Source organism: Penaeus monodon, chromosome 3 (assembly GCF_015228065.2).
Source record: "Penaeus monodon isolate SGIC_2016 chromosome 3, NSTDA_Pmon_1, whole genome shotgun sequence".
Classification (NCBI taxonomy): domain Eukaryota; kingdom Metazoa; phylum Arthropoda; class Malacostraca; order Decapoda; family Penaeidae; genus Penaeus; species Penaeus monodon.
The window spans coordinates 50,629,630-50,647,766 of record NC_051388.1 but is presented as its reverse complement, the minus strand read 5'-3'; the positions used below and the strand labels follow the sequence as shown (position 1 = coordinate 50,647,766).

Sequence of the window (18,137 nt, the reverse complement as noted above, 5' to 3'; positions counted from 1 at the left end):
TAGGAGAAAGGAGAACTGGAAAGTGGTCACTATAGGGAAAGTGGTCTAAAACTGACCAGTGGAAATCTAAATGAAGAGAAGGGGAGCATAGAGAGAGGTCAATGCATGGAAAAGATTGCGTGCGTGTATCAAAGTGTGTGGGGCGATCTGAATTTAGAATAGTAAGGTCAGCTGTGGAGAGAAAGCGCTCTAGAGATCGGCCTCGGGAGTTTGTGATAGAATCACCCCATAGAGTGTGGCGGCAGTTAAAGTCACCAACTATGAGGAAAGGTGGTTGAAGTTGGGAAATTAGATTTTCAAAAGCAACAAAGTCAATAGGGTGGGAAGGGGAGAAGTAGACTGAAATCACTGTGATCCAACGATGAAGGAAGATACGGATAACTGTGCAAGGGACATTGGTTTGAAAGGGAGGTGTGACATAAGGTGTTTTCTGATTGATAAGTATGGATGAGACATAAAGGGAATGTGGGGAAGAGACAAAATGATAATTGGGGATTGGTATTGGAGGATGTGTAAGAAAGGTCTCTTGAAGGCATACAATAGATGGACTATAAGAGGAAAGGATATGACGAAGGTCAGGTTGGAAGGTTGGATATAACTATCCAATGAAGGATAGTTATACTTTACTGATATAGATTGTAGTACGTGTTGGAGACTTTGAGGGGGAAGCAGCTAGAGGGTGGGATAAGGACTGAGAGGTCTGAGATGGGAGAGGTGTGGGAGTTGGTGTTCTACTAGGAGGGGTATTAGGAGATGGAGGGTCTGAGGAAGGGGATACTTGTGACATAAGGGATTCACGTGTGTATCCAGGAGGGAGTGGAAGGGATAGAGGGGATGGTGGGAGGGTTAATGTGGGCGGGGTTGGGGTTGGGGGGGATGGGCTGTGTTGGGAGGGGGTAGGAGGATTGGGTGTAGGGGGGATATCGTTAGGAGGAGGATGGATATCAGCAGTTACTTGGTGTGTGGAAGGAGCAGGAGTTGTATTTGGAGGTTGAGTGTCAGTTTTCATGAGGTAATCTTGAATATTTTCAATGGTTTCTTCTGAGGAGTTGGTTGGGGAGTTTTGGGGGATAAAGGATTTCTTGTGAGGGGGGAAGAGAGGACTGGTGTCTCAAGCATAGGAGCAAAGGAAAGTGGAGGTGATTGTGTGGTAGGGGAAGAGGGGGTGGAACGTTTGTTCTGTCTGTTACGGGTTGTGCGAGGAGGGAGAGGGGAAGGTGTTGGGGTTGTAGTGGTGATTGAAGTATCTGTAGTAGAGATTGGAGTGTCTGGATTTAGGATGGCAAAAGAGTTTGACTGGGGAATGTAGGAGGTAGAAGAGGGGGGGTTAGATGTAGGGGGGGTGGGTTTAGGAGAACTGATAGAGTGAGCAGTATTACTGGAGTAAGGAGTAAGAGAGAAACCACGTCGACGTGCTTCTTGTCTGGCTTCACGTAGTGTGAGTCCAAGTTTGAATCTGAGAGTTGCTACCTCAGACTCAAATTTGTAGGTGGGACAGCCCCTATAAAATACATTATGGGGGCCGCCACAGTTGGCACATGTGCGTGATTGTGCAGGGCAGTTAGATCGGGTATGGCCAGGTTGGGCACATAGTGGGCATCTGGCTGTGGAACGGCAATGTTTGGCTGGGTGTCCTAGACGCCAACAGTTTTGGCACTGACGTGGAGGAGGTTGGTATGGACGAACAGGGAGGGATTCTCCTCCTATGTAGACGTTAAAGGGAAGGTCATGTCTACGGAAGGTAATTTAGGCTATGTTAGTAGGTTTCTTTCGATGACCTCTGGGGGGAATGGAGTAGCATTGCACTGATGTTGCATCATAGTCTGTGAGACAGGCAAGTAGATCTTCTCCACAATCTGACCAATCTTTGTCATAGATTGGGCAATTTGCTGGGGAGATTGAAACTGTTCCAGTGCAAGTATTGAGGGTTGGATGGGGTTCTGCAAGGATGGGGTTACTATATAGGTCTGTTAGTTTTGTTAATGCTATAGCTTGGTTTTCGGATGTTACTGTGACAAGACGGGAGCGGTCGGGTCGGCTACGGAAAGAGACTTTACCTACTTGTTTTTGGAGACATTGTTGGAAGAGAAGGGTGTTGTCAGAGTAGGGAGCTGTGGGAGGGATCACGAAAAATCGGTCCCATTTGGCTGCGCTGAAGAGGGTATTCAAAATTGTTGTAGAGATAGGGGTGGTCGAAGGGCGGGGGCGTGACGAAGATGGAGTAATGTTGAGGGAGGTAGTGTTGTGGGGAGGTGGGCAATAAGGCTGTAAGGTATTAATAAGGGAGGATGGGGTGGTTGATGTTGGAGGTTGTGGGGGTAGAGGTGTTGAAGTTGAGCTTGCTGGGAGAGTGGAAATGTTCCTTAAGGGTTGATTGTTGGCTACTGTACTAGTAGGTATTGATGAGGGGGTAGTTATTGCAGTGTTCGGAGCCGTGGTCAAAGGAGAGCCTGGGGTCAGGGAATCGGGTGGGTTTACATCTTTGGGGCTATTTGATAAAGGGGCAAGCCTCATTGCCCCTAATAGTGGAGATAAGTTTTCATTACTGGCCATGGTAAGCCTGGATTATGTTGGGGATAAAAACAGTCCACCCCTCAGGGTCCCCTTGAGGGGTAAGGGCTAGATAACTAAATCAGGGGAATACCGTGCCCATGGCTCCCTCAGGCTGTTCAGGACTGGCACAAAGTCAGCCTTTCATCCTTTCAGCACGGCTCTCACACCTTAGGAAGTGGATAGTAGAAGGGTTTGGTGAAGGGACAGAAACGAAAGGTGGGAAGGAAAATAAAGACCATGCAAAATTAGTTGAGTCGAGGGCTGAGTCCCAAGGTTGGGGAGTTCCCCATCATTGGGTCCCAGTCTCCGCCTCCTAAGCCCCCCCACGACAACAACGGGCAAGGGATTGGGGGGGAGGTTGGTGGAGGTGAGTGTGTGGTAAAAGAAGGGGTGGAAAGTTTAGACTTGTCTGATGGGTAACTTGGCAATGTTGGTGGGGTTCTTACAACAGCCTTTAGGGAGAATGGTGTAGCATTGTAATGATACTGCATCATAGTCCATGAGGCAGGTGAGTAAGTTTTCCCACAACTGACCATTTTTTGTCATACACAGGGCAGTTTATTGGGAAGATGGAGTTCCAGTACAAGTACTGACGGTGGGATGAGGCTCAGCAGGAATGGGTTTGCTAGTGAAATCTGTCAGGGTTTATAATGGTTTAGCTTGTATTTGAGATGTAACTATGACGAGATGGTAATAATCGGGGCTGTTGCGGAAGGCAACTTTGCCTACTTGTTTTTGGAGGAATTCCTGATGACGAGATGGTAATAATTGGGGCTGTTGCAGAAGGCAACTTTGCCTACTTGTTTTTGGAGGAATTCCTGGAAAAGAAGTGTGTTGTCAGTGTTGTGGGGGGAATCATGAAAAATTGGCTGGACTAAGGGAGGATGGGGTAGTTGATGAAGAAAGTTGTAAGTAGAGGGAATGAAGGTGAGAATGCTGGGAGAGTAGGAATGTCTCCTGGAGATTGAGTGTTCAGAGTCGTGGTCAAAGGAGAGCCTGAGGACAGGGAACCAGGTGAATTTGAATCAGTGGGGCTATTTCATGAAGGGGCATGCCTCATTGCCCCTAATAAGGGTATAAAGTCTTCATTACTGGCCATGGTAACCCTGAGTATGTTCGGGAGAGAAACAGTCCATCCCTCAGGGCTCCTTTAGGACAGCTAAATGGGAATACTGTGCCCATGGCTCCACCAGGTCATTTATGACTGGCACAAAATCAGCCTTTCATCCTTTCAACATGACTTTCACACCTTAGGAAATGGATTGTAGATGGAGTTGGAGAAGAGATGTAAACAAAAAGGTGGAAGAAAATAGACCATGCAAATTAGTCAAGTTGAGGACTGAGGCTCAAGGTAGGGAAGATCCCCAGCATTGGGTCTCAGTCTTTGTCTCATAAGCATGACAACAATGGGCAAGGAATGGGGGGGGAGAAAGAAAAGGAAATGGGAAGAAGGAAAGACCTTGTAAAATCTGAGGATCACCCCATAATAGGGGTGAACCCCGGCTTTAGGTCCCAATCTCCATCTCCTTAGCCCCCACACAACAGACATCGGATGGAGGGGGGGAGCAAAAGATACAAAATGACATTATAAAATACATTCCAAGTACTCATGACTATGTATTTCATTCAAATTTACAAAATTGAAGACTTCACATTTGCATTTTGTGGCTACAGATATTACAGTGGTGAATCTATACGTCCTGAGGCATTTATCAAAGCCAATTCTTATAATGAACAAATGAAGCAATAATAACCTTAAGATTCAGTCACCAGAAATAGCATGAAGATGTGATCTTTCTTATTACCTAAATACTACAAATGAATATATAAATAACATCAGTAAACAATACCAACTTACTACAGTAATAACAAATAGCAGACAACTTATTCCAGTCATGGGTTTGAGAAATAGGACCGTGACAAAAGATTTGGTTTCTACTAATACTGATCTATGAATGTTATAATGTACAGGAATACATAGCTCTTTACAAAAATGTTGAACACAGGAAATTACATTGCTTTTCTTAAACACTCAACTACATATCAAAATACAAATTCATTAATCCCTAATAAGTTTTGATGAAATTCTATCTTTTAATATTCATAAAACATGATTTGCAAAAATCCAGCACAACAATTGCTAACACATAACAATTGTTTCATAATTATTGTTTGCTGTTTCCTATCAAACTGGAAAGAAAACAAAAATATCTCTTTACCTTCTTTATGAAATTTGTCACCAGTTTGGGAATACAAGTGCACTCTATATAAAATACTTATTATACAATAATCATAAAGAGTATTACCCTGGTATCACACATTTGAAAGGCATTCTGACGGGCACCTTTTGCAACAAGGCCAGTTCTGACGACTGTGACTGAGATTGCACTTCTTAGATACCATTTCCTGACGTCCCATACTTCAATAAAATATCTTTTGATATGTACTCTGTATATAAAGATCACCTCGAATCTACTGTTTTCTTAATGTCAAATTACTATTACATTTTCTTTCTAATTACATATATATATATATAAATAAACTCAATATATATCTATACATGCACTTTATTACAGAATAATAGTTACCACAATTACAAGAACATAAAACAAATGAACATTCACTATCTAATAAATTAACCTTGAGTAATTTGAGGGTAACTGTGGCAAAAAGTGGTGTGTAGTTGTTTCATATGACAATGTTGTGGCTATCTTGTCTCCACAGGGATTGGGCAGGGGTTCACCTAATATATCATCAAGACCATAGGCAACACTGGCACCAAGGGTCAACCCAACATAATATGAAAGTGTCATTATGTTCCCAGTAAGTTCCCGATGGTCATCTTGAACCTTAGTAGGTGCTAAGATCATGGGAACTGAACCAAGAACACCATTTGAAATCCCCAGCATGGCAGACACCATCAAGGGTGTGGCCTCACCAGGTATAATGGGAGAAATGCGAGGTGCAGCACACATCATCATGATTGGAACCAGTAAAATTCTCACCAGTGATCCACCGACCAACTGACGGCGTGTCCAGTCGTAGGGCAATGAAGATAAAACCTGTGAGTGAGAAAAACCTTTCTTAAACAATACCCATAACTAAAAGCAACACGCATCATTTATGTTTTTATCATTGCAGAAATACTTTAAGGATAATTAATAATCATATGCAAAAGCAATTATTTTGAGGCTGATAAATAAGTAATGACAGTTCATGAAATAATTTTACTAGAGAATTTTTCAGTAGACCAAGGAGACCAAATTTAATTCAGATTTTAATGGCTGCTGGGTCTCTTTCATAAAGGGATCCATATGCAAGAATCTCATGAAGAATGAATGATTACCCTAAAATATTCTTATTGCATGTTCAAATGCTTGCAGTATTAATTAAAACATAACCACGTAGGCACCTATACCAAAAGAAAAAACTTACCTTGCCAATGAAGTCAAATAGATTAAAGATTGCCATCATGACTACAGGCATCCAAGACTGAAGTCTGCATGATATCACTTCTGTCTCAATCCCTGGGTAAAGGCATAAGGTGACAAAGTAAGCTAATGCAATTGAGACCATGTATTGCCAAACATTCCTGCCAACTTGCCAACGAGCAATAACTCCTCCTGCAGAGAAAAGAAAACCTCATTAGTTGTCTGCTACTTCCATTGCAATCAAGTATTCTTCAACAGAAATGTAGACTGGTTTGTTTTACTTGATTACCAACACATCGCTTCAAAAAATTTCCCCCCTCAAACTTGTGCCACCTGTACTTCAAGCCGCTCCATCTGTTATAATAATCAGTTCCCTTTAGAAGTCTTCTAACACTATCAAACATGTTACAGCTCTAAATAACTTACTCTTAATAGCAGACCAAAGCCTAATTGATCTTGTATATGTAGATGTATAACCGCCTCTTACTCTCCCCATGATAATGTGTTCCACTCTGTAGCTTGGAGCTGTAGAATCAATTGGATCTACAGAGGCACAGACAGGCAAGGTGGCAGCAGAATGGAAAGTAGCTGTTGAGTCAGAGGTTGTCACTGTCCCTCCATATGAACTATTAGCACTTCCACCGCCATGAAAGCCCCCTCCTATGTCGACCTAGGTGAGAGACAATTCATTGTCTTTATAGCATCTAAAAGACCAGAAAGTATTTTATTATTTCTGATAAACTGGTTAAAATGCCTCTAGATCCTTTCTGAGCAAGAAGTGTGAGATGGTTTATTTTGGAGAATCAAGGGATGAACAAAAACTTTTCAAAGGTAACATAAATACATTAAAGGGATTTCTTAAATTACTTCCATGGCTGTTACTTACAAACTGTAGCACTTTTTTAATATATAGCAATGTCGTATACTACGATTTCTGAGTCTGAAGAACTAGTTCCTCTAGGGTATTACAGGTTAACAAAAAACAAATGGACATTTTGGTTAAATCTTAGTTAAATTCCCTTTCAAGAGCTTTATGGTCCTCACTGAAAAGTGAGAGCTACAACTTTTGTTTAGTCAATACTCAGAGCATCATGTGTCAGAAGCTGACAGTAATGGTACAAACTGCAGGCTATATGGTAAATATGATTAGCCAAAATTCAGAATCAATAATGTTTCCTCTAAAAAAAATTAAAAATAATAATAATTTCAAGGAAATTAAATTTCTGCTCATATCAAGAAACATAAGATGAATATACTTACTAGAGTAGCATCTTCTGATGGCTCTAAAGTAATTCTCTTGAGGTCATCTCTGTCTTCACTTGTACGGCATAAGTTTAGATAAAACTGGAAGAAAAGTTGACACATAAAAAATGAAGTGAAGACAGTACCCTTCCTGATGAGTAATGTCACAAAAGCTCTAGCCAATAAATAGCAACATATATTTTTGAGTCATTTTCTTTTCAATACTGGCTGTCAACAGGGATTTGATTTCCAGTAATATAATGCCTGTATCTTGGAAACCTCAGTAGAAATTTGCACTTTCCTTCAATATTTCCGTCACTTGCCAGATCTTACAGAGACCGGGCATAGTTCAGTAACTAAGAATCTGTTTTTTCTATTTCGATTTTTCATCATACAAGACAAAAAATACACATACAGAAAGCTGAATTTTAGCATTACCAGTTAAATCAGCAACAAATAATGTAATGCAGAAACTTGTTTGCATATTAATACAATCAAGTAAAATTAAAGTATTACAAATGTACTTTTATTATCAATCTTATGTGCATAGACAAGATTAACATTAATTTTTAATATGCAGTAATAATCAACCCCTGAGAACCACAAACTCTCCAACTTACCTGTCCCCCTAGCTGGAAAATAGGTATGAATTTTCACATCTGTCTGAGTAAAATTTTGGTATTTGGCATTTGGAGAGCTCAGTTTGTATATTTCATTTCTATATTTCAAGTACAAGTATTAGCAGAGTGAAAAATATAAAAAGTCATCATTGTTACCACTCAAATGTATGAATGAAAATGGGGGAGAGATTACTATGAACATAAAAATAAAATGTACAAAATAATCCTTATATCATATAAAACAATAAAATGTATATTTAGATGTATTCATATCTAAAAGTATAAACAGTAAAAAGATAATAGTAAATCAGGAGGAGACTGACTCCATGATGCATAATAGTATGGTGTGTGGAGGAGGAAAATATCTAGGGTTTGGCTGGATGAAATGTACCATACAGCACCCGAATTACTACCTAATACTCACTACACTTCATTCACTAGAAAACAAAGGTGGAGGAGGGTATATAAGGGGAGTGAGGGTATGGAGGGTGATATTGTAGGTGTGGCTGAAGGAAACTTACCAAACAATACCAGATATATTACAAAGACACTACGTATTATTTGTTCATAATGAAAACATTGCTGGAAAAAATCCCACCAGGTTTTGACAGCTTTGTCATAATTTTGGTAAATAGAAGTGTGCACACATTTAGCAAATAGCCACAGTTTTGATAAACAGAACTTTGGGGATTAACAAATTGGACAATGATTTAGCAAACAAGTAACAAAAATTTCATTGCAGTTACATATTGACTACTTTTACACATCAACCCTCTGGATCTGGGTAACGTGACGATCACGTTATGAAAAAATCTGGGTTGAGGAATGGGTGATGTGAACATGCTATCGCAGGAAAATATGGCTGTGGGCGAACTTGCCATTGTCAGTGTTGTGGCTATTGGGTGGTTTATTTTACTCATTTGGTGATTTTGCATTATCCCTAACGATGTACGAGTGTGGAATGAAATGTCCATGAGCAGTGACTGGAAGAGCACTGGCTTCAGTTGTTTTACAGAAAATAGAATATTATGTAAAAAAAAAAAAAAAAAAAAAAAAAAGTAACAGTGTTACATTGTTTTTTCTTGCACTGAGTTATAGACTACCTTGAGTAGTGATTGGAGTTAGTGAAAAGAAAAAAAATATTACCAACTGGATAATGCAAATCAAATGACAAATATGAATATTGGAAAATGGCCAAAAATCTATAAATGCTTATAAGCAATAAAGAGTAAATAATTTTGCAAATAGGAGGCATAGAGTCTTGCCACCCTGTAAATATGCAAGCGCCCAGCCTCCAAGCAGCCACCTGGCAGAACGGACGCTCACATAAGCCTAATGCCTGGATTTTAAGTGATTTGATTGCCATGATGCAGCCGGATCCAATGGGTTAATAGCAACGTGTGAAAGAGTCTTGGAAAAGTCTATTCCTGTTATAAACATATATCTATAATTATTCTATTCACTTACATTTACACCATAACAGATTTAGTTCACAATTGTGTTACAAGACTTTTGCAATCTTTTCAATCCTTATTTCTGTAGAGTCCCAGCTCTAGGAATCAGCTAATCCAAAGCATCCTATGTGCCTCTGAATTTGTATAAGGATTTTAAGCTTTATTGTTGTTCTAATGGGACATAGCCACTCCATGAATGACAAAATAATTGTAACTAAAACTCATGTACTGGAAAATTAAATAATGAACTCTAAATCTATATAACTACTACTTCTAATCTATGACAGTAGATGGAAGGATTTGTAGCACACCATTATTGAGGTTAATATAGTCTGATCACTGGGGGTTCTGGCTATACTTGATCAGAGAGAAAAACATATGGTTGCTTACATATGATAGGAACACCATCTAGTTCTTTCCTTTACTATGTACTAGCTGACAAATGCACTCCAAATGGATTTCATATATACACATCAGTGTGCTGACAAATGGGATTTTTCCTTTCTTTGAAAGACTGTAATATTCAAGTTCTGAACAAGAACACCAAGAAGAAAAATATCAACAGCAGAGTAGCAAAATATACTCAAATAATTACAATTACACTTAACAGTATCAACAAAAGAAGACAACTAAAATAACCATCTTATCAAACAAATTTTAAAATAATAAACAAAGGACTAATACTCAAAAATGCATTAGCAACAACATCAAAGACAAGACACTAATATCTGTCACAACAGCAGCAATCAAAACAATAACAAAAAGGGGAGATCATGAACAGCAACAAAAACGTGAACTAAACAAAAGGTGCACATAGACTGACAACAAAAGAGCTGCGATAATAGACTCAACAAAAGAACATTCTTAAAAATGATAACAACCATGCATAAAGCATATCAGTGATCTGGAAACTCAGTGAGTAACAAAATTTAACAAAGAAAAAAAAAAGATCTAAGTCAGAACAAGCTGCATTCAAAGACACTATTTCCTATAATATACCTGTATAAATGTTGTCTTCTGAACAGCAATATGAGTAATGAGGCAGAGGAAGACAAAAGCGATGGAGACAACAAAGAAGATCAGCGTGTTTGTTCGCTGATCATCCAAGAGCAATTTTGTCAAAATACGGTTCCCAGAGATGATTAGTCCAGCTGTGCCTACATGGTGTTGGAAAACTAATATTATCAACTGAATACTTTTGTATCACAATAGTCACTATAAAGATTTTAAACATCGAAATTAACTTTTAGACAAGGAGATTATTCTGGTTACCTAGTTCAATCCCAAAATATGATGCTTCAAAACTCAATATCTATTCAATACTTTTATCCTGGTTAATCCGTGGAGTACGAGACAGCTCAAGCTGGGGAGTGCCAGATTGTAAGCCAAATTTTATTTCATTTTATTTTTATATATGATGGTTTGAATGTTTGTATCCAAATTCATGATCATGAAATAAAAAGAAGTGACAATATACTTGGAATTGTAAACCATTGGGTAATGGAAAAAGGATCACTGCGCACTCCATGGGTTACAGAGCTGCTAACAACACCTCAAGCGAACTTACATTTAGAATACCTTTGCTCTGTGTGTGTGTGTGTGTGTGTGTGTGTGTGTGTGTGTGTGTGTGTGTGTGTGTGTGTGTGTGTGTGTGTGTGTGTGTGTGTGTGTGTGTGTGTGTGTGAGAGAGAGAGAGAGAGAGAGAGAGAGAGAGAGAGAGAGAGAGAGAGAGAGAGAGAGAGAGAGAGAGAGAGAGAGAGAAAGAGTAAGAGTAAGAGTAAGAGTAAGAGTAAGAGTAAGAGTAAGAGTAAGAGTAAGAGTAAGAGTAAGAGTAAGAGTAAGAGTGAGAGTGAGAGAGCATGTGCATATAATAAAACATAAACATATAAGTGTACTATCTATATGTTTCTATATATGGAAGGATGGGTGGATGGATGGATAAATGACTAGATGGATGCATGGGTGGATGGGTGGATGGATGGATAAATTGACAGCAGATGGATATACTAATGGATGGATGGATTAATATTAATGACAAATGTCTTGAAAATGCTTATAAAATAAAGGTGTTCACTACAACCTTGATACTTCTTTTCATTCCAAGTGTATTTTAGGTAAATGTATAAGGAAAGAAAGAATTAGGCTAGACAGACAAAATCAAAGGAAGAAAGTAAAATACAGAATTTTGAGAGTGAAATCAGGAAGATGAAGAGAAGGAAGAACAGAAAGAGAAAGAGAAAGAAACTATAGAAAGCCTAAACAGAAAGAGGACTGAGGAAATATCTAGATGATTCAAGGAGTAAAAAACGGCTCAGAAATAAGTAAACTGCATGACTACTCATGAGTTGAATTATCACGGTAAAACACTTTAACAGTAATGTAAACAATGGCAGCAGATACTCACTCTCTCCTGTCATAACGGCCTGAGTGTATCGCTTTGGAAGCATGCTGGTGTATCCATAAAAACTTGACTGCTGAACTGTAAAAAAAAAATACACGTGCTACAGGTTTACTGACATATCAATTACAGTATAACCATCAAACTTCTGTATTAATTATATCAACCCACTTTCTGACACTGTAAAAGTTGCTTGAGAACCTCTTCCTTCCCATATATTTTCATTTATTAATTTTCTTATAACAAAAGTTGAATACACAAGAACCTAATATCAGGGCATGGCATCAGGTCATGGTTATCACACAAATGTGAAAACCAGTGAAGGGATTAACATCAACTCCTGTACTACTAAAACAATATTTATTAATTAGAAAATTATGATATTATTTAAACATATAATACATTGATACATTCTTTTCACTACATAAGAATACATATAAAACAATGCATAAAAGAGTTAATTCTTTTTCTAGGACCTTAACATAAAAAATATTACTGCCACAGACTGTGGGTGATAAGCAGAGGGGAAAGGCATTAGGGTATGCTGCTGTGAATTACTGGTTGGGGTGAACTTCCTGTAATCATTGCTAAAGATTCACTGAGGTTTAATTTTTTTATAATATAAGCAAGCACATCCATATATGTAAAATCACAGGAAGTAGTAATAAGAGAGGGATATTGATGCTTCTGTTCAATTCAGTGTGTACACCTTTTACCTGATTGTGTCTTGGGGTGATTATAATACTGCTCTCAAGAAGGATCAGTTCCAAGTTCATATCCAAAGATGGCAGACTGAAATTGTGTTACTTATTTAATTTAGCCTTTTTTTATTTCTTGTGACCTCCACATAATTTAGTATAAAGTAGTACGAGTCTTAAAACTATGATGAGACTTAGCATATCCATCCTTCAATGGATATCCTTCAAACACATTAATGGCAAGAATGGGAAACTGCAATCAGAACATCCTAGTCCTGCTTGCTTTTGCTGTTTCTTTAAGCTTTCTAGTATGTACAGTTCTATTCTGAAAAAAAAGTGTTTTGAGGTACTGAATACTATTGCTTCTCAATTTACATAATATTTTATATATTAATATAAAAAAAAAATCTCAAAACACTTCCCTAAGATATTTCAGTTGTTACATTTGATGGTGCAAAGCATGATACTAATTTCAATCTAAATATTTAATTCCCTACCTTCTTAAATACAATTCCCCTACCTAATTATGCAGGTTACAAATGAAGACACAATAGGCAAAGGGAAATTTAAACTATCATTAAGGTCTAAGTAGACTGAGATCCATAAAAAAAAATCATTCAATATATTTGGCAACTTCAAAGTGAATTGTGGAAATTTACCTGGCATTTCTCAGAAACTTAAAAACCATCATATTTTCAGATGTAGGATGAAATGAAATAGCTTTACCTTGGTACAAATCAAAGACTCCTTAACATATAGAGTATTTGGATGAACTCACTTCCATTCTCCCTCTGCTGTTTACTTTTTTTCTTTTGATGTTGTTTGCTCCAGTCATATCTTTTCATAAACTCTTTCTCCACATACAAATTCATTGAATAAATAAATAAATTCTATATTCAAATCACTTACTCAATGAAATGAAATATCTCCAATTACTTTCCCTGCAACTACTCACCTGTGCAACCAAATGCAACAACTGAGACGGAGAAGAGGGTGATTTTGTATGAGACGTGCTCTGGGAAAGTGTTAGGCCACCAAATTTCAAAGAAGCTGACGAAGATCAACATAAGTAATGACACAATATATCCTGTAATGCAAATAAACATTTGTTACAACATATATATGTTCTGCTGTATTTAAAATAAGGACATATTGTCTTTTGAAAAAGAAGACTCTAATTCAACATAAGCATATATACAAAAATTGCAATATCTTAAAATCAACCCACCTCAGTAGTGGATATATATGAATAAAAAGAATTCATTAAGTATATTTAAGTATAAAATAAAGTTAAGTAAGTAACATCTAACTCCTATTTAGAAAGGAGTAATATAAAAAATTGTGATTAATATATAAACTAAATTTCAAGCACCACTTCAAAAAGAAAAGGAAAAGAGAAAATAGGAGTTAAAGCTTTATTAGTTTATTTCCATTATAGAAACTACTAATATACCATCTATACTAACCACTTCTTCTCCCTTCATTCACTTCCTATATCTATGTTTATTTGTGCTCCTTTTTAATTGTTTAGTTGAATGAAAACTGTTCTTTCAATGAAAGACCTATAAAACCTATGATATGTTCTAAATTCTAAGAAAATCTTTCATTGTACACTTACCAAATATAATTCTGACGTTAAGGGGTACCAGTTCCACAAACAGGTTGTTTAAGAGCACAGCCCCAAACGCAACAAAGATGTATACAATGGAAATGTCAAAAACAATTGTGGATTCTGGATAGCGTTGTTTGAAGTAATCAACTGCGATTGTAAAACTGTAAAATACAGTAAATATAGTCAGTGAATTCTGAAATTAAAATGCACAATATACAACATAAAATAAACAATATCTTGTGTAAATATATAACAGATATCTACATCTGGAAGATTCAGTATAGAACTAAGTTTTGGTGAGTAATAAATAAATTAACATGAACTGTTATAATACCATTAAAAATACTGATGACCACAAAACATTAAAACAAATATAATTAAAACAAATGTACTTAATATTTCTTTTCTTCTTTATTTCACTAATCCATCCTTTGCATACTGAGCATGGCACACAAAATATCTACCCAGAAATGAACAATATGATAAGAGAATTATCCATAGGATAAACATGAAAATGTGACTTCAGTTCCAGATATCAAGATCCATCCCTGATCATTAACCTCCTTTGATAACAGAGCTAAATGATGACATCCTTATTACCACATCTATGTATATGGCAGAAGTGAAGCACACTTGGCCTTGAGTCAAACATCTTCAGCAGATTTCTATATAGCACATCTTATTTATTATATGTGTGTGTAAAATCCAATTATGATGTTAATGTAAAGGCCTTTTTGCCAAACTATTAATGCACTGATTTAAGCAATGACCCATAACTATCTTTTCTTACCTATTGTAAGGTAAGAGAAAGCCAACTCCTGCCAGCACAAGGGCTATGTAAATGAGATGCCAAGGGTCTTCAGGTGGGGAAATGTGCCGCCCGGGTCCATCGTGCTCATCATCATCATCGTCATCACTCCCAAAGCTGAGAAGGATAAAGTATCAAACTGCATTTTCTATTTCATAAATACTATGTAATCTATGAAAATATATATTGTTCTTTATTCTATGTGTACCATATATCCAAGATTAATCTCACTTGCTTACATGAGTGAAATGCCAACCTACCGTCCATAGACATCACCATTCATCATTGCTAGTACTCAAAATCTTTACAACCAGATGCAGGGTCTGCCAAAAAAGAAGATATTATTTTTTACAAAGGTTGTTACAATGTATGGATACCAAACAGTTTTATTTAGCCTAATAATTAGGGCATACTTACAACAAATATCAATCAAATTAGCCTTTAAATCTGTATTCCATTAATTTCCTTTGTTAAAGACCCAAGTCCTGCCCTTTGACTGAAGTATTGAAACACCGCCACTGCAGACGATATTATTTGTTTTCTTAAACATGATCCAGACATTAGCTGGGAAGAGCCTCTCTTTTATAACCCAACAAGGCCACCAAACCTGCAGTCTACAAGCTCTCTATATAGGATAGAGGTTGTTGGGAGAATATGCTCCTGGAGACCACAAAACATTACATCTAGTAAACATCTACATTTGTTTATGCAACTACATTCTCTGTGACAAGAAGCATTAAGAGTAAACATAATGACTTAAGAAGTTGCAGTATTTTCTAAATACATCACAAAGGAAAGAGCAATCAATGATATTTACATATGACGTGTATATTTCTTGACTAATGGAAACCCTTTCAACCCTTGCTTCTCTTTGTGTCCACTAGATTACTGGGATGGAGGGAAAGGGTAAGAAACTACAGTGGGTGACATGTACAACCATTAATGTAAATAGTCTCTTAATGAACACCAAAGCACATGAGGAAAAATATTTTTTCTGAAAAAAATTAGGAGCTGTTTATAATGCGACCCTTTGGTTTTTACACCAACAACAGCCACCAAACATCCAGTCTACTAGAGTGCCCACAGTCATAAAGCTATTTTTCTCTAACATCCAAGGAAAAAAAATATCTTGAAACAAAACTGCTCGTTTAAGTAAAACATGACAAGCACATAAAAACAGAAAAAAATAAGTTCATGCACTCTGCACATAATAAAATCTACAAATTACAATTGTCTCCAGGGAAATGGAAGAAAAAAATATACTTCAAAACTGTCAAAAGCCAAGAAGAAATGCCTCCAAGATGACTTGAATCCTTGAAACTTCGTACTTGCGTGAGCGACTGTCACAATCCTCTATCAAAATTTCATTCACGAGTGCCTGCCATTTCTGAAAAACTAATCCATATCCAAGTTCTGAAAACGTCTCTTATAACGTTTTCCTTTCCTACCATCCTTCTCATCATTCTGTAATTACATTCATGCAATGGAGAGATGAACCAACTTTCATAAATAGCTCTGTAAATCAAGGGTATTATGGTCATGCACCCTCTCCTCCTTTCATCAAGAGAGCACATCTGGTGAAGCAACCTATTACCTTTACAGAAATGAAGTGAAAATAGGAAGACTTGATTGTGTTTGTCTTGCATTCTGACACAAGAAGCTGCCTGTCATGCACTCCTTTCATCAAACTTTTTTTTCCTTAGAACCCGCAGTCGAGAATTTGTCTGAAAAAATTGTTCTGCATTAGAGGTGAGAACAAAAACACTTACGAATTTTCATTCACCCTATCGAGTATCGTGAAATTTCTGCATCAAATCTATGCTTTAAAAAAATCCTCGCGCAATGCAGTTTCCCCCCCAAAAGCTTTTCCTAAACCCAAATCCGACCCGCAAAGTAACACACCGAGCATTAATAACTCAACAGAAATCCAATCCTCCCTCGACAAAACAAAACAAATCGATGTTTCTCACCACTTATTTCATGATGAAGCGAGCGTCACGGCCTCGAACAGCTGATCAATGACGGAGGCGCCGCGGCTTCAGGGGGACCGGGACCCGCGTCGTCTGCTCGGCGCTCGGACGGGGGGCCGCGGCTCGCAGTGCACCGATGCAGGAGGGAATCCACGCAAAGCGGAGGGATGGACGGGTGTTTATGAAAATGTGTGTGGTGTGTGTGGTGGGGGTGTGTGGTGGGTGTGTGTGGGTGTGTGTTGGTTTGTGTGTGTGTGTGTGGTGTGTGGTGTGTATATATATATATATATATATATAATATTATATTATTATATAAAATTATATATATATAAAATATATATTTTATATATATATATAATATTTATTATATATATGTGTGTGGTGTGTGTGGTGGTGTTTTGGGTGTGTGGGGTTTGTGTATAATATATTTCTATGATGATAAATATATTGGTAATATACGTACAATTATTATATATAATATAAATATCCATATATATAAACACACGTACAAACGTACACCCCCCCCCACACACACACACACACCACACATACAACACACACACACACACAACACACACCAACACCCCAAACAACACACACACACACCAATCACACACACACAATCACAATCACACACACATGTACGCACGCACGCAAGCCTTACACGCATACGCACGCACACACATAACGGAGAGTCATTTCGGCTTTTTCCTGGGGAAGTGGGGGGGCAAGGTTTTCGAAGTGAGCAATCAGTTTCTGGATCCCACTTCGAGATTTTTTTTAATTATCTATTTTAGAAGGATTTCTAAACTACGACCAGATCTATAAAGGTGTAATTTAGGGGGGGATATATATAATATATATATATTATTATAATATAATATAATAATATATAATAATAATATATTAGTAATATGATATATATATATATATATATATAATATTTTATATATAAATATAAGTATTAATAAATATATAACAAAATACATAATAATATAATATATATTATATATAAATATATAATAATATATATATATACATTAAGGGGGGGGGGTGTATGAATATTTATACATGATGTATTATATAAAATTTTTTTTTCAACACCCATTTTTTTCCAAGCAGAAACGGCCTTTTTTTAATTCTTATTTTTGAGGTTTTTAGCAATTCACCTTTCCCGATTGGATGCCCTTTCCTCTTTGAACCGCGTACGGCGTTTGACACCCATGCCAGGGCGGCGATTCCCCCTAGGACACCTGCTTTTGGATTTTCCAAGGCGAGTGCTTTTTCTCGCCTTGGAGATCGGGCCGACGAACATAGAGCGCAGGCTTTTTTAGGGACTGCCGCGAGAGGA

At 37.4% G+C, this 18,137-nt stretch overlaps 1 protein-coding gene across 1 annotated transcript; it reads right to left on the bottom strand.

Moving 5' to 3' along the window:
* Window positions 1-4,138: 4,138 nt before the first annotated feature.
* LOC119596578 (equilibrative nucleoside transporter 4-like) lies at window positions 4,139-16,923 on the bottom strand. The gene is made up of 11 exons (XM_037945889.1): window positions 16,787-16,923; window positions 15,077-15,139; window positions 14,799-14,933; window positions 14,015-14,169; window positions 13,352-13,483; window positions 11,705-11,779; window positions 10,300-10,457; window positions 7,245-7,328; window positions 6,411-6,654; window positions 5,989-6,176; window positions 4,139-5,615 (listed from the first exon to the last, which is right to left on the bottom strand). Exons 2-11 carry the CDS (start codon window positions 15,100-15,102, stop codon window positions 5,181-5,183), a joined length of 1,632 nt encoding a protein of 543 aa, XP_037801817.1. The 5' UTR covers window positions 15,103-15,139; window positions 16,787-16,923; the 3' UTR covers window positions 4,139-5,180.
* Between the last annotated feature and the right edge of the window lie 1,214 nt (window positions 16,924-18,137).

What these genes read in the sequence shown, in the direction of transcription:
- LOC119596578 (XM_037945889.1), bottom strand. Translation starts at nt 15,102, where the DNA reads ATGATGAATGGTGATGTCTATGGACG. An exon ending in AGAAGACAACATTTATACAG is followed by an intron (nt 7,329 to 10,299) that starts GTATATTATAGG and finishes CTTTTCTTCCAG; the next exon opens with TTTTATCTAAACTTATGCCG. An exon ending in CATCAGAAGATGCTACTCTA is followed by an intron (nt 6,655 to 7,244) that starts GTAAGTATATTC and finishes TCTCTCACCTAG; the next exon opens with GTCGACATAGGAGGGGGCTT.